Here is a 16617-nt window from a genome sequence, read left to right on the forward strand (position 1 = left end):
CTTATATTTTATGTGGTTTTGTTTGTGCTAATTTGCATGTCGTCCCGCCCCCACCACGAAGATGACACTGGTAAAGAAAAGCAATGTTTTAATTGCTTTTACATGATACGAAAAAATCACAAATATTTACATTTAAAAATACTTCATTTTGTGTCTCTAAAGAAATGTAAATATTTCATATATTGAGACATGCAGATTAAGGAAATACAGAGTGTGCCCTCTAGTGGGCACCAGACAGATTGAAGCAGAGACTGAGCATAAAGATGGTAGTGATCAAATCAGTGTTTGGTTGAGTCAAAAGCAAGGATACATTAAGATCTCACATGTATGCTGGAAAGGAAACGGAATAGACAGATTACATAATGAATATAAGTCATTGCAAACCATAGTTGAAGAGAAAAGCCTTATAGAAAGTCTTAAACAGGGTTCGATTTGCTGGGTGGGTGGGGGGGGATGTTATGTCCATTGATTTGTATTGCCAGTTGGGATATCTTTCATCCCTGCTTCTGGTCAGACTGAATTACTGTACATACATTTCCTTCCAGGAAATGTAGACTGATACAGTACGTGTGATTGGTACACAATTTACAAAAGAAAGCACGTTATCCATTATCCCTGTTGATCCAAAAATGTGTCACTTTTTTTTTTAAATAAAAATAATTTATAGGGCTTAAGTAGTTAACAACCTCTCCCCCCCCCCTACAAAACGAACCCTGGTCTCATAGATCATTTACTATTCATTCCAGAGACATGTTTGTCTGTAAGATAGAAAATACTATCATTTAGTTGTATGTACTGCATACTGTAAGTAGGTTAGATAAATACGTGTTTGATTTCGCTCAATGTGTGAAAAATACACAACAAAAAATAAACGATCCCATCATCTTGGTGTTCAAGAATCATTGATTAATTAATTTGGTTGTAATTAATAATTAGATTTTTTAATTGATAGCATAAATATTAATACATTCCTCCTGTATATATGGGGAGTGTCATATACTGTGTTCCCCTTAATGGTTGATTTTAAATAAACAGTAAATACTTTGCCTTATTGGGCAATATTGCATCCACTGCTAGACCATGATATTGGCCCTAACAGTGGATATTTAAAATTCTCTTGCAGCGCGGATCCAGACTCAGTAATGTGCGCGAGGCCATCGATTGGGTTGTGGCGGTTTCTCTGTTTAAGGTCACAGGCTTCCGTAGATCCTCTTGATGGTCTCCCCCTCATCCTTGTCGATGATGCCCTTCTCGATGTACGAGTCCACCTGCTGGTCCATGAAGTCCCTCAGTTTGGACAGGTCATAATCTGGAGGGCCAGACACAGGAAGCATGGGTCATACTCTTGGACTGTAGACAGTTGAAGGCAATAGCGGTTCTGTTATACTGGCACTAGTGTCCGCTCCTGACCACTGAAGCTCATCGTGTACAGTAAAGCTTTTAAACCGGAAGCGATGGGCTGATCTTAATCAGATATATGGACCACACGACATCTGAGACACTAAGCTTTGAGAAGAGACACCCAAACAAGTCATTATCTGGTAAAACTAGAACGAGTATCAGGGCGGATTAAGGTCAAATGTAAAATGTGTGTGGTCCTTTCAGCTGAAGGGCTGTAGCCTACATGACCTGATGTTAGACCGACAAGATGGCCTGTCCTGAAGTGGTTATCCAAATATCCAGTTAGAGGGTGTACCTCTAAAAACGTTTACATAGGCACACACATCCAAGCGATACATTCACAAGTGCTGTACAGAAGTGTGGTTGCCACAATCGCTTACATACTAATTTTTCTAGCCAATGTCACGTCACCCCTGTGATCATGTGTAAATAGGGGATTTATCCCCCATTCAAAATGTGAAAACGCCATATTCAAGTGGTTAGATGGTTTTTCTTCCCACCAAACTGTGATTGCATTCAGCATTATTATTTTTTACTGTTGCACTTGACTATGGTTACTCAATACTGGAACAGCTAAGGCACATGCCATCTGTTCCTCTGGCTACTCTATGTAGGGTTAATGTGCATAATGCATACGTATTATGCACGCACGCACGCACGCATGCACGCACACACACATACACAAACACAAACAGTCCTAATGACTCTTGCAGAGTAAACACAATGACTGTTTATTGCCCACTTTGTTTCTATGACACCGTTATTAGATGGAAGGGGATTTGTTGACGTTAACCTGCATTTATTTTGCCAGGGAGAGTGAGAGAAGTACGACATTTAATGCAATCTGTGGTACAGTAGAAAAACAATAACTGCCTCTATAGATCCAGAAACCAAACAAAACCATCCCAAAACAGAGACGCAGCGTGCGTGTGTGCATTGCCCACACCACTGACAGTCAGGCAGGGAGCGAGGTCGCTCTTCTCTCAGACACCCGATGCACACACTAGAATGCTAATGACACGGGTTGTATTGGGACAGGACGAAGAGGAGCACTGGGCATTCACTTCTCCTCCCCCCCCCCCCGGGCCCTCTGCTCCTGCCCTGCACAGTAAAACCTGGATTTGACTGTGCATGGGTAAGCTATTAATATAGTCCTCATCAGGAATTATTTGTGTCTACACAGGAATCTAGGTCACACCAGTAGTCATGTGTATCAGCCCATTGAGCATTAACAATTGTTGGGCTTCGAGATGGTTTGATTTTTAATTAATTGCATTTTTATAGCGCTTTTCCAAGTGCTCAAAGTGCTTTTACAATGGTTCATTCAAGCGGCGAACAGTCAACACCAGGGTCCTCACTTCCCACACACCAATGGTAACAAGCTACAGTAGCACCGACAGACTAATTGGAAGCAATGTACTGTATGGTTCAGTATCTTCCCCACTTTGACATGTAGACAGGATTCGAACCACCGACCCACGGATCATTGGTTGACCTGCTCTACCTCCTGAGCCACAGCCAGCCAATCTTTTTTACATGGCTGTTGGTCATCATCATCACCAGTGGAGTAATAACCTGAACTCTGAATCTTACGCTACAGTATATCTTTTAACCACCACTAGGTGTTGACATGTTGTGTAGCAATCTGCTTCTCTATGAAGAGTAATAAATAAGGATGTTGGTTGTGCTTTGTACAGTAGGTTAACAACTAAAAAGGGCTTTTACAAAATAAAAGTTTAAATCGCACACTGCTAATTGGAAGTGCAAGTGAGGGAAGGGCTTGCACTTGTCATCCTATTTTTTGGGCTGTAACTTTGTTCCAGTCTATTTCTTTGCCAATATGCAGTTTCAATTTCAGTTTTTGACAATTCAAATTGAATTGCATTTAGGCTTTCTCATCAGAACACAAACAGCATCCTTATCTAGATTTTACATTCTGCTCTGCACACACACAAACACTTAACTTAGTCTGCCCACACACTTTTCAACGTCACACACGCACATATGCATACACTAGCATTTGTGTGTGTGCTCTTATTAAATATCCACACCAGGTAGGAGGGAAGGGAAGACATGAATAGGCCTTTCTTTCAGAAAAATGCAGCCATATCAATGAAATTAGAACAGGGTCATTAAAGCTCATTAAATGCTCATCCATATTCATGAGGCCAGAGCATAAAGCATCCATCTCTGTTCCCTTGCCATCCTCATCTTAATTGCAAATTGAGACAAACAAAAGAGGCTTTAACATTATTCTTCAGTGTGTCGCCGCAGACCTATCTGTGACCTGTTTGCAGGAGATGCTAGCATGATGAGTCAGAGTACATGTTTCCACTTTTGAATCATTTCTGTAGCTGAAGTTCTAGAAATGTAGAGTTTGTTTGTAGTGTTGGAGGGTAACTATATTCACTATAATGGGAAAAGTCTTTAATAGCATTGTAAAGCTTGGACATAGTGATGTGTTTAACTTTAACCTTGTGCATGTTCTCGTATCTCATTGTACAGTATTAAGAAGATGTGTCTCAGAATCTACAAAGTAACTAGTAACTAAAGTTTAAAAATGCAGTGGAGTAAATCAAAAGTACAATATTTGGATCTGAGATGTATAGTGGAGTAGTTGTCAGAGCATTGGAAATACTCGTAAATACTCAAGTAAAGTACAAAAACCAAAAAATTGTACTTTAATGATGCACTTTAATGATGTACTGTAAGTTTGGGTGTGTCATATTTCATTGTACTGTAAAGTTGGGTGTGTACAGTATGGTTCATATGTCATTGTACAATATTAATTTAGGTTGAGTGTCTCACCATCTTTGCCCTCTTCTTTGTTGTGTTTCTTCAACCACTCAATGTTCTTCCTGATGGCCTCCAGATATGTCTCTGACTTGCCAGGACGATCTGGAATTGGGAGAGAAACAAAACAAAGCAAAATTAGTTCATAGATTATGATGGACAAGTAATTTAATATATAAGACATTAAGATACACAATAATATATACTATATTGCCTGCAACACACAGGTTTGCACCAAAGTGCAATAGTGGGTTAGTTTAGTCCCAAGGCTAATTCATTACTTACATCACTGAATTATTTTCAAATCAATATAAGCATGGTGCTTTTTCCATTACACTGACAGTGGCAATAAATTACCTACAAAGGTCATTCTAATTTGATAGCACTCTAGTACACATTATGCACATTCACAGTTGGCCCTGGCCCTGTGCGCTTCCCCCCTTAATAAATCTATAAACCCATGGAGCACCAATGTACATGGTTAGAGATGAAAGACGATTAAATTGTTGTTTGTCTATGGCTTAAGCTTTGCAGTAATTTGGCTGATAATGATGTATGAACAAGCTTTTTAATCAGGGGAATTATTGCCCTTCCTCACTGCATGCTGTTAACATACTGATATCAGTATCTACTCTACTATTGACTGAAATTGAATTTCCTGTGGAAATGTATGTTTAGATGGTAAATATACAGCTGCCAACATAAACAGTGTGTGTGTGTGTGTGTGTGTGTGTGTGTGTGTGTGTGTGTGTGTGTGTGTGTGTGTGTGTGTGTGTGTGTGTGTGTGTGTGTGTGTGCGAGCGCGCATGCGTGCGTGCGCAGTGTGCAGTGTGTGCGTGCGCGCATGCAAGAGCTGATATGAGGTCAACTGTTTCTCAACTGTAAGCTTTTCTCAGGGAGTTTTTGGACTGACCTATTTTTCAGGAAAGAACTGGGACATAACTGTCACTGATCTGAGCTGTAGCCTATTTGAGCTGAACACTTCCTGCAAGAACTATTTTATTCTTAAAGATATATTTATTTTTGGGGGGGCTTTTTCTGCTTTCATTTGATAGTGTATAGTAAGTTGAAAGGAAATGGGGGGAGAGAGATGGGGAGTAACACGCAGCAAAGGTTGTTGGGATCAGGAGTCGAACCCGTTACACGCTGTCAGGCTGGATTAGCAGCCTATAGGAGCCCGGACCGCTAGGCTGGCCCGGGACAAAACTAGTTTATTTTTCATTGAACATTATTGCTGTAATACGCTATATTAAAGATTAATAAGCTATATTTGAAAATTCTTCATGATTCATTTATTTGACATAATGTTAATCACAAAACAACGGCAAACATAATGAAAATCAATTGAGTCACATTGACAATATAATCAGGCACATAATAGTGTAAGTTCTGTTCAGAACTGGCTATGTTTCCATCCTCCCCGAATAATCAAATCCGAGAACAAAGCGCAGTAAAAACCCAGAGTGTTAATTTAACCATAGAATCCACCGCAAGGATCTCAGAGTTAAATGAACACTCCATATTTGTGGATGTTTATGCTGGTGACCCGGTGGACAGCTGAGCATGCATAATATGGGACTGACTGGTCACAGTTGGCGCCTGTTCCTCCTTTGTTGAGTCTTTTAGGTTCTCAGACTCTTTCTGCATCTTAGCTGCCTCAGCTTTGGTGTTGTCATCCTCATCAAAGTTCTTCCCTACAGCAAAGAAAAAAACGGTTTAGTTGATGACCAGATGTCCCAAATCACGCAGGACAATCTTGCAGTTTAACCTTTTGTAACACGCCCTGTAGCAAGAATTACATTGTCCTGCATTTGAATGAACTCTCAAATTAGCCTATTTACACAACACTATGAGGTTGACGTTGCTGTTTAGGAAATGAAAAGGGTATGCTGGCTTATTGCCTTTAAGAAAACACAAGCTGTTGGCATGGTCTGGCTCTCATAGCCTGGTCACTATAGAAACAATGCAACAACATTGACAATTCAATTCAATTAAACTGACAATTAAATGGGCATTTGCACAGGAACAATTAAGTCATTTGACTTTTTGCTCGTGGTTTAATGGGGACCTACTCTTCCACTTATTGGTTTACATTTTATCTTGCAGTCTTATGTTGATGTATTTTCTTTACCAGAGGTTCTAGTGACATCAGGAGTGCCAAGAGATTTGCCCAGCTTGTTCTTGGTCTGCATGGCTATCATGGCATCCAGGTTCTCTGTAGGTGGGGAAATGAGACAAGAATTATCACACCCGTGTGAAGTGAGCGGCGCTAATATATTAAAGTCTAACTAGTAACTCATGTTGCTATGATTAGGTGATGTAATGGTGACAAATGTTGACAAAATAAACATTAAGTTATCTTTATTGTTAATGGCATTTAATGTTTGTGTTAGGGAATAATTAAAGTATGACCATTTGAAAGTCCTCTATGACTCTTATATTGCTATGACTCATAGTTATTATCATAATAATGTGTTTTTTGTTAGATTATTATGATGATAATGATGGCATACTTATTTTTCTCATTCTCGTCCCCAACCTCATTACTCATCTTTAGGCTGTTCATTTTCCCTAATTATCTTCCTGTCCATCATGTCCCTCCTTCCTGCTGTCTCCTGCCCACGTTAGCTATAGCTGCTACCCCCTGGCTGTTTGTAGCAGCCCACCTGTTGCACAGCGGAAACCATTTATCACAGCAGCTTCTTCCTGCCCCCTGCTTCCTCCCTTCCCCCTTTTTTCCTTGTACCCTGTCTCCCTCTCCCTAGAGGGCTAATGGCCTTTATCTGTTTAAGGCAACATTAGCTTGTGTCAATCATGTGTGTGTGTGTGTGTGTGTGGGGGGGGGGGGTCACGACTAAATGACTGGGGAGCCAATGACATGTTGCTAGGTGATGTGCAATTCCATCCTAGCATCTCTACGCAACCCATACTGCCTACATCGGCTCGGGCTGTGTAAGGTGGATGTGGTCATTCGATCAGCTGCCAGTGTCGTGTCAGCGCAGCTGGTTGGTCTGGGAGGGTCATTTCAAGGACTATTGAATACTCCTGTTACCGATAATGATACGCACGCACGCACGCACGCACGCACGCACGCACGCACGCACGCAATCTAAAGTCTCAAATATCAGAAAGAGAAAGGTAATTTGTATGGACAGAGATGTTAGGTCCTGGGGTCGTCAGGGCTCAGAGGGGGATATGTGACATCTGTCCTTTGCAGAAGACTGTCCTTTCAATAAGTCACAGATGAGAAGATAAGTCCTAAAACAAGCGTTGCTCATCAGTCTGAGACTCTGAACACAGACTCACACTTCACTGAACTGGCAGATAAAAGCTTGGCTTCATGCATATGCACAAAGACACAAAGACAGATAGGCACGCCCGTATGCACGCACGCATGCACGGACGCACAATAAAAATACTCTGAAATGCACAATTAAAAGGGCATCTGGAAGGATACAATCTGAACAAATTGAACAAACCCTCCCTGTCATCCACTGATAATGCACAATCCTCTATTAACCATACAGTAGCACATGATGCAGTCTGCAAGGACTGCAATCTGCTCGCAAATCCATAATGTTTCCATCTGTAATGTTTTGATCTATAATGATTCCATCCATCTACAAACAAACAATGCTGCTGTTTAATCTTACCCAAATAGGAGACTCCTTCCTCTGGTGTGATGGTGCCATATTTCACCATCATCTTCACAAAGTCAATAAGGGTCTTCATGATGGTTATCAGTGTCTCTCTCTCCTGGGCATCTCGATCTGCAGCACAAACCATGCAGAGTCAATTATAATCATGAGTACTTTCCCAATCATTGTTGTTGCACTAATATCCAAACAGGAAAGAACGCACACTCCCTTTCTTGGTGCTGAGCCAAACTGCAAAAACAGAATTAGGACAAACAAGAAGGGTTTTAAAAAATGCTCCAGTTTTATTCACAGCACAGCAGCAATATGTGGTTATATTGCTGTTGTGTGAATTAAATTGGAGCATTGAGTTGCGAGCCCGCTTCTTGTTTGTTACGCTAATACAACATTGTATTGTGGGGATGTCAGTGATGGAGATGAGACTGAGTATGATGGAGATAGTGATCAATATAATATTATAGGCCTGGGCCATGGCTCAATGGTCCAGGCACCTTGGCTGGTAATCCAGTCTGGCAGTGTGTCGCGGGTTCGACTCCCGATCCCGGCGGCCTTTACTGCATGTCTTCCCCCCCATCTCTCTCCCCATTTCCTGTCAGCCTACTGTCTGTCCCTCCATAAAAAATATAAAATAAAGGTGAAAGCCAAAAAAATATATATTATAATAGGCCATGAAAAGTACTGGTTTCTTATTGGCTGGCAGTTGTCCGTTAAAATCACACAGACGGACGGACAGATCCACACACACACGCACGCACGCATGCACACACACACGCACGCACACAGATGGCAAGCCAGAGCCCCAGCTCATTATCAGTGAGTTATGTGGCAGCTAATGTAAAACAACAGTAAACAATAAAAGCATTACATGATATTGGCAATACTGAAAACTAAAACAAAACAATGATTTGTTTTACCATCTAATATCTTAGTAACAGTCTATGTATCGAAGTGTGCCTGAGCAAGATCACTAACTGCTCCCCAGGTGCTGTATTAATAGCATCCACTGTTCCTAATAATTAGGATGGGAAATGCAGGACAAATTTCACATATGTGCAAATGTACAGTGACAAATACCCCAACATCAACAATACCAGTTTGTTTAAAAACTGTATTTTAGTTCGTGTCTAAATTACTTTTGAATGAAAGCAGTCAACTGAGTGGCAGACAAGTGCTAATGTGGATTAGAGTCAACTAGTTTGTGGACATAGTAGAATATCTGTAACTAACTTTATTGCAAACATTGCAAAATCAAACTTTAATAGAAGGGAGTTCCAACCACGCCTAAAACTTTGATACTTTGCGATATGATTGACTGCGTAGCTAGAACAACCTTCAATTAGTTCTGAAAAGGAATATCAATGGACATGGCGGACGGAACTACTCCGCTAGGCATTGTTTTTCCACCTCCGCCACATTACTTTCCGTTCCTGTTTCAGGAAATCTTGTCGTGCTTAATTGTATTATTTCGTATGTAAGTATTGGTCTGTGTTTGCATATGTGAGGCGTCCGGTTGTGAATGTACAGTATGTTTGGTGTGGGCGTGTGGCCAACTCCTTTCATCCATAGCTCCTGTGTGTCTCCCGCAGGTTAACAAAGGCAATGAGCGAGTGAACAGATGGAAATAAGTGACTCATGCTCATTCATATTCACAACATCATTGCCATGACAACAACCTCTCCAGCTGTCCCCTTTGAACCGACTAGACCCACAGACCTCGGGAGACACACGTACATTCACTCGACAGTCCACACAGCGACCATAGAGTTCATGGACACAAAGAGGAGTCACGGACTCCCATGGCTCTTGTGCTGTGTCTGTGGGAAGCTCACCTGAATCGAGGCTCTTCAGTAGGCGGTAGAAGTTGGGGAAGTACTGCAGGTCCTGGAGGCCGTCCTCTGGGTTGACCTCGTTGCCCTCGCCGGTGTCTCTGTTCCACGTTTTGCCCACCGTGTCGTCCTCGTCTCCCTCTGCGCCCTGCTCCACGCCGTCCTCTGTCTCGTCTTCATCCTCCCCGCCCTCTTCCTCCTCCTCATCATCATATTGACGCCTAGGCGATTCCGACATGTCCTGGAAGATTGATTATTATCATTCATCATCATCATCATCATCAACATCATGATCGAAAGCTCTGCTGCATTTACAGTAAATTAGCTTTTAAAAATAATCTAAAATTGCATTTGACACTGTGAAGTGTTTGTCTTTTTATACTGTTCTTTTCTCACATGCAATTTCAGCCATTTTATTTGTTAGTTTCCAATTTGTGTTCATCATCATCATCATATGCTTTAGCAGATTGTACCATATGAGCATCAGTGCTTGGGTCATCCTGCTCTCCCCTGGTTGCTGGATACTCTTCTACTAGATCCTCTATTTCATTGTTCTTTGCATTCTTCGTAATGATATCCTGCAGGGCTTCAGCCACCTGGTACTCCAGGGTTTCTGCCTGACTGTCTGTTATCTAAAGGGGGGGTAGAAATGATTGGTGAGTATGGTATTTGCCACATCCCAACTGGGAAAGCGTCAGGCTACACGCTACAGGATGCAGAACCCACCAGTCCCAGTTTGAGCAGCTTGGATACGATCCTGTCGAACACCCCTCTGTCATCCTCCTCGTAGATCTTGTTGGCAATCTTCTGGACAATGTCCTCTGCCGTCAGTGGGGTACCATCCACCTGCCGGAAGCTCTCTGGCTCATCTGAGATAAGACCACAAAAACGTTAAGTCGTGTCTATATCTTATGCCTGATGTATACTTAATTGTATGATGATGTCGCAAGCTGAAAATAGCAGATCTACAATCTACAATCATGTGAGCTTAGATCTGCTATTTAAGGGTGCGCAACACCATCGTCTGACTACAAATTTAAAGCATTATTACAACGTGAAGACTAGAATGGCACATGCTCATTCTATGGTTTGAGATGATTGTGATTTCCTATTTTCTTCTGAGCACACTAAATCCTTCTCTTTTTGTTCTCCCACACTGTTGTCCATTTTGTTGAGGTTTGAGAATATCCTGCCGCAACTCACTCCCACCTCAGTGGGTGTAACACCGATCTGACAGATACTATTAATTCTCTCCTCTTCTGTATGTGCTTTACTGAGTCAGAATGGTGGGTTTGTAGCAAGCAGTGTGTCCCTCAAAACAATAACATAATAATAATAATAATAAAAAACATCTGCTTTCTAGGCTACCCATAATGGCACATCACTTACTGTAAGTAAAGATGGTCACTAACCATAGAATACTATGGATATTTTTGTGCCAAATGCTGTGGCCAAATTTAGAGCACGAGGTGCGCTTTTTGTCACAGTTGAGCCAACAAGACAAAAAGGTAAACACTCAGCACTTTCAACATGAGTCACTTCAGCTCATACACTGCATTAATATGCTGATGATCAGTGCAGATACTGTATAGTTACATATTATGCAGCAGTAGCCTATACTGTGGCATGTGTGTAGTGCGACACAACAATTAGCACTTAAACACATTAACACATTTTAAGGAGGAGGAGGTTCTGCAATATTGGAAACTGATTCATCATAGTGGGAGTATACATATGTCCAGCCAGCTCAGCACAACCAGAGCCAGTCCATGTGTACTAATGAGACACTTATATAACACCAACACAAAGACAATAACTAACACTCATATGTGCATGTATTATTTGTATAAGAATTGTTCCAAATAGCAACAGGAAGTTGGAGCTATGTGGTAGCTTTAGTGTTGGCTTCAACGACTGTGATGTCATGGGGCAGAAAAGAAGATAATCCTCTGTCTGTCTGTCTGTCTGTCTGTCTGTCTGTCTCAAAAGGCAGGCCAGAGGACAGACCAAGGTATCAAAAGTCAACACATTGATTCAAGCCACCAAAGTAGTACCAGGGTTTGGGTCTGGGTAAATACAAATCCCTATAGATACTTGCCATCGTCCATTATATTCTTGGTGGAGTCGTAATCTTCCGCCAGACGACGGCTCTTGGTGGAGTCTGAATCATCTGAGATGTTCTTCTCCTCGCTCTGCCCCTCCCTGGCTAGCTTCTCATTGGTCTCCTTTAACCTCTGACCCTGGGCCAAGGACTTGAGAACAGTGAAGTCATCACTGTCCGGCTCTGAAGCTGTGTCCTTGGGGACAGTGGGAGTCTTTGTCTCTGAAGACAGCAAAGGGGAAATAAATGTTTAACACTGGTTCTCAAACAGTGTGTCAGGATTTTTATGGGTCCCTTTACTTTCTTTTGTTTCCTACATTTGTTTTTCTTATTATTATTTCAAAACATTTTCAAAATGTTGAATGAAATGTTGAATGAATTAAAAGCAAAATTCTATGATTTTCTTCCAGTAATTTCATAAAGAAATAAAAGAAACGTCAAAGAAATTCCATAAATTAGAAAACCAATGTTTAAGAACTTTAGTGAAAATTGAAAATTTGCACTGCTTTGTGAGCTTGTAGTTGGGCTATTTTCGCTAGTTTGGGTCTGGGGCAAACGTCCAATTTATTTTTCTTGAGCTAAAACATTGAGCTCAGGGCTCTATACTAGGTATTTTTTGAGTGGAGTCACGGAGCTATGTGTGTGTGTGGGTGGGTGGGTGGGTGCGTCTGCACGAAAACAGCATGGTTGTTTTTCACCACCTGTGCGCAACCTAACACACACACAAACACACACGCACATATTAACTGTATATATGGTGATTTCGGGTGTGCCAGTACAGTACAGTGGGTACAGTAGAGGGACGCCCACATGGGTAACTCTGTCATTTCTCAACCGTTTCGGACGTGGGGCGGCTCGCCTGAATCGGACGGGTCTGCAACCCCCCCCCCCCCGGGGACCCCCACACGGCGTTGCACCACTCACTTCACTGTGATTCTTTTTAATGTTTTCTGTTATTGTGGGGAAAGCTTTCGTAGAAAATAGCTGATCGACAAGCTCACAACCCAAACCTCACAATACGGATGCTGCATGGGGTTTGAGTGATTAAAATAGGAAACATGCAGTATACTGAGATAATGCGTGAATAGCGGATTCTAATGAAAATCAACCGATAACCACCAGTAGGTTGCTTATCAAGATGATCTTATTGACCTGTAGGCCTACTGGGAGCCTACTGGCTGCATTTAGGAAACACGGAGAACTCCAACGTGGTGTTCATGAAAATGCATGCGGTATGAAATCTATATATAGATAGGCTATCTCTGGCATCTATGTCGTATTGTAATAAGAATCTCATAGGAATATTGATTGGTAATGGCGGGTCAGGTTACCTGCAGACTGTATTGCAGCCTTCACACTGTCTGCCTCAGCAATCTGAAGAATCGAGAGAAACATTTCAGAATTTCCAGTAAGCATGACCTGTGATTATTAAGTTCTAGCTACACGGCTTGCTTGTGGCCACATAGGCTATAACATAAAACATATACAGTATTTAGAAAGGTTTTTGGATACTGTGGGGATGAATGAGGGAAAGCTTACCTGCTCCTGTAGTGGTCTTTCTTCTGTCAACTGTCTGTTGTGAACAAATTTATCTGCAAAATAACAAATAGCATATCAAATGTAAAATAAGGTAGAACTGTTTATTATAATAATGTGGATATATAGGCTAATCATGTAGGCTCCATGTATTTTTTTTTACTGACATTGCATTTGATTCATTTATTTTGGAAGTTGTTTATTTTGTAAAGTTTCAAACTGACAACTCCAACTAGGCTACACATAATCGGATTACCAAACAAAAGATTAAACTGCGGCGAAAATAGAACACAGTCGGCCTTTAACTCGCTTAAGCGACGTGGAAAAACCTCTTCAGTTTGTTTTCTTCTGCATCCCGGATTCCCGTATGATTATACGCACGAAGCATCTCGTCACTCGTGGGCTTTTAACTTTAACGCCAATCACGAGATTTTAAATAACTGAAATAAGAATTATCTTAATTTTAATACCGTGATTTTAACGAAACGTCTGCGAGAGTGAGAAAAAAGAAGAAGCACTGAACAACTCACCATCTGAGGCGGCAGGTGTTGGAAAGGCAGAAATCTGGCATATTGCATTCAGAGCTAAAAGCTGTAGGAGGATGTAAAGGCCGGGGCATGGTGACGCCATCCTGAAACAAATGCTCAAATGTAGCCTATGTGCCTGCAGACAGTGTTCAGGAGGAGAGGATCTCCTCTGTCTGTCTAGCCTTGTTCTTCTGGCCGTGCCGCCGCCAAAGTGCTGAATGTTTGGACAGCTCCGCTCTGTGTCGCCTCTGGTAGTGCTGAAACCTCACAGCGCGGCTGCGCCCTGCTGTGTGTGTGTGCGTGTGTCACTGTGTGCGTGTGTGACGTGTGTGTGTGTGTGTGTGTGTGTGTGTGTGTGTGTGTGTGTGTGTGTGTGTGTGTGTGTGTGTGTGTGTGTGTGTGTGTGTGTGTGTGTGTGTGTGTGTGTGTGTGTGTGTCAGCTGCGCCTGACCGACGCACGGGGAGGAATATAGGAGGAGGGACTCTGGAGTCTGGACAAATCTCCGCTCTGCTTAGGAGGAGCTGTTAACGACTCGCGGTGCTGAAACCAGGTCACTCGGAGTCGCTATGATTATAACGCGATCACCTGTCGCCTGCCTTTGGTGGTGGGTTCACCACTAGGCTACAGGACCTGCCCCTCAAGGGAACCAACGGAGGAGGAGAATGGACCGAATACCCGCCCATTTCGTGCGTCAGCCCCACTGCAACCTGCGTCACGGTTGCACATCTTCGATCGCCCAGCTTGCTGCCATTAATTATATGAAGGCAACACGTGAATAGAAAATAAAGAACAAAACCAGGTGTTCACAGGAGATATAAAAACTATTGGCTATAGTAAATAGTGTCAATGGATCAAACGTGATAAAAACATGTGGAAAAACAACAGATGGTCCGGGCACTATAGGAGGAAAAAAGGAGGAAAAGCCTTTATTGACGTGTGTTCAATAATCATAAAATAGTATTGATTTGTGTAAAAAAACAAAAACAAACGTGGCGTTAAAGTGTTTATGCCAGACAGCGAGGAATAGTAGCCTACAAATTATTTTGGTTTGCTTCCTTCAGACAGCAGCATACAAATATGTTAAATGTTAAAGAAGAGAGTGCAAAAGAGCTGCAAGATTCAGAATCAGAATCAAGAGCTTCAAGATTCACGAGCATCATCAAATCACTATCCTGTCTAAATGTTAAAATAAAATAATATTGCACCGTGGTTACAACCTCCTTTTAAAGGAGCATTCAGTGATTTGGGTGATTTGGAAAACCCCCGGTCCGCTCCATAACAAGATGTGCACATGCAGTACGCACTACAGTGGGGGGACACGCAACAGGCCAACAGCACCACACCAAGGCCCGCCCCCGCTTGATCATGATTGGCGAAAGGCCCCTCTCTATCCTGATTGGATGAAGGCTGGCCTGGGCCACCTAGCCAAAAACGAAACCTAAGGTTATTTTTTTTTATCCCAGGCCCAGGGATTAAATGGGGACAGGGAGGAACTCCTTATATGGTCACTTTGGTCAGCACACTCTATAGTAGGGAGGATATTTGAATTAAGTGAAATCACTGAATATACCTTTAAAATGTCACAGATTATGCTACCACAACCCTCCACCTCCCTCACCCACCTGGAGCAGAGGAACACTTATGTGAGAATTCTATACTACATGCACAACAACAGGCCCCTCCATTCTTGTCTACGGTCTATACGCCAATAACTCAGGGATCTATACAACAACAACTTTGATGCCAGATGAACAGCCTCTCTCTTAATGTCAACAGGCCCAAGGAGCTGATGATCATGGACCACGAGAGGAGGGAGGCTTGGGCCCCTAAATGTCAACCAGATTACTGTTCAGACTCAGAGAGTCATCAGCTTCTAGTTCCTTGCAATCACATAATTGGGGACGTCAACATAATAGTGAAAAAAAAAAACGCACAGCAACTCCTTCTTTACCTCACGTGGGCGTGGCTGAAGAAGTTATATAGGGGTATATAGGACCAAATATTGTACGAGCTTTCTACAGAGTCACCACTGAGATTGCATTTGTGTTATTTATTTAACAGGGGCCATGCCAAACGGTTTGGCCAGAGTTAGTTAATTCTGAGAGATTTATTGAAGTGCGGAGTGGTATTAATAACTTAAATTACAATACGATAGAATACAATCAAACATTATGATCTCATTAAAATAAAATTTGGCGCTCAACAGTGGGCAGCATATTAGACAACAATGCAGAGTTAATAGGAATCCACAATATTATTAACCTTAAGGCTATAGGAGAGTATAAAACAACGCATGAATCTCTTTCCAAGCCTCACTTTATTGGCACCATGCCAATAATATTAGCACAGAGCTACACAGTAGCAAACAAACTCTTACATTCCTACTTGAGATTGAATTCATATCTCGTATTCTCATGGATATAGGAACAGTTCCCTACAACTCTGCCAACAATAATTTACATTTAGTGGCAATTGCTGAGTAGGGCAACTGCTGTGTTCTGTTCTGTGTGGACTTACTGGACTCGGAGTGCATGGTGGGATATGTGCCATTCTCTGCAGGAGGATTGCATATACTCATGCTTCAGTACTACCTACTGCCAGAGCAGGAGAGAACAGCCACCTAATGCATTTCTACATACAGGCCAATAATAAGTAATTCATGGGAGGGACTGAGAATTTTAAAGCTAATCACTGACAATGCTTTTACATTGAGGTTATAACTTGTTGTGTTGAAAAAACACATTTATATATACCGGTAGGCTATTATACTCATTAA

General features: G+C 41.9%; 1 protein-coding gene across 1 annotated transcript; it reads right to left on the reverse strand.

Annotated features, from left to right (window-relative positions):
- Positions 1-71: 71 nt before the first annotated feature.
- Positions 72-14131, reverse strand: scg3 (secretogranin III). Its single transcript, XM_083758900.1, has 12 exons — positions 13844-14131; positions 13317-13369; positions 13109-13151; positions 11775-11999; positions 10403-10545; positions 10150-10308; positions 9680-9917; positions 7848-7964; positions 6326-6409; positions 5778-5888; positions 4210-4299; positions 72-1309 (listed from the first exon to the last, which is right to left on the reverse strand). The coding sequence occupies exons 1-12, from the start codon at positions 13941-13943 to the stop codon at positions 1191-1193; spliced, it is 1482 nt and encodes a 493-aa protein (XP_083615026.1). The 5' UTR covers positions 13944-14131; the 3' UTR covers positions 72-1190.
- Between the last annotated feature and the right edge of the window lie 2486 nt (positions 14132-16617).

The sequence above is a fragment of the Protomyctophum parallelum genome (genome assembly GCF_964188405.1).
Source record: "Protomyctophum parallelum genome assembly, chromosome: 2".
Taxonomy (NCBI): Eukaryota; Metazoa; Chordata; class Actinopteri; order Myctophiformes; family Myctophidae; genus Protomyctophum; species Protomyctophum parallelum.

Coding starts and splice junctions, on each gene's coding strand:
- scg3 (XM_083758900.1), bottom strand. CDS start 13,943: ATGGCGTCACCATGCCCCGGCCTTTACATCCTCCTACAGCTTTTAGCT. Junction 12,000..13,108: donor GGCTGCAATACAGTCTGCAG/GTAACCTGACCC, acceptor TGCTGTCTTCAG/AGACAAAGACTCCCACTGTC. Junction 6,410..7,847: donor GGAAGGAGTCTCCTATTTGG/GTAAGATTAAAC, acceptor CCCCACCTACAG/AGAACCTGGATGCCATGATA.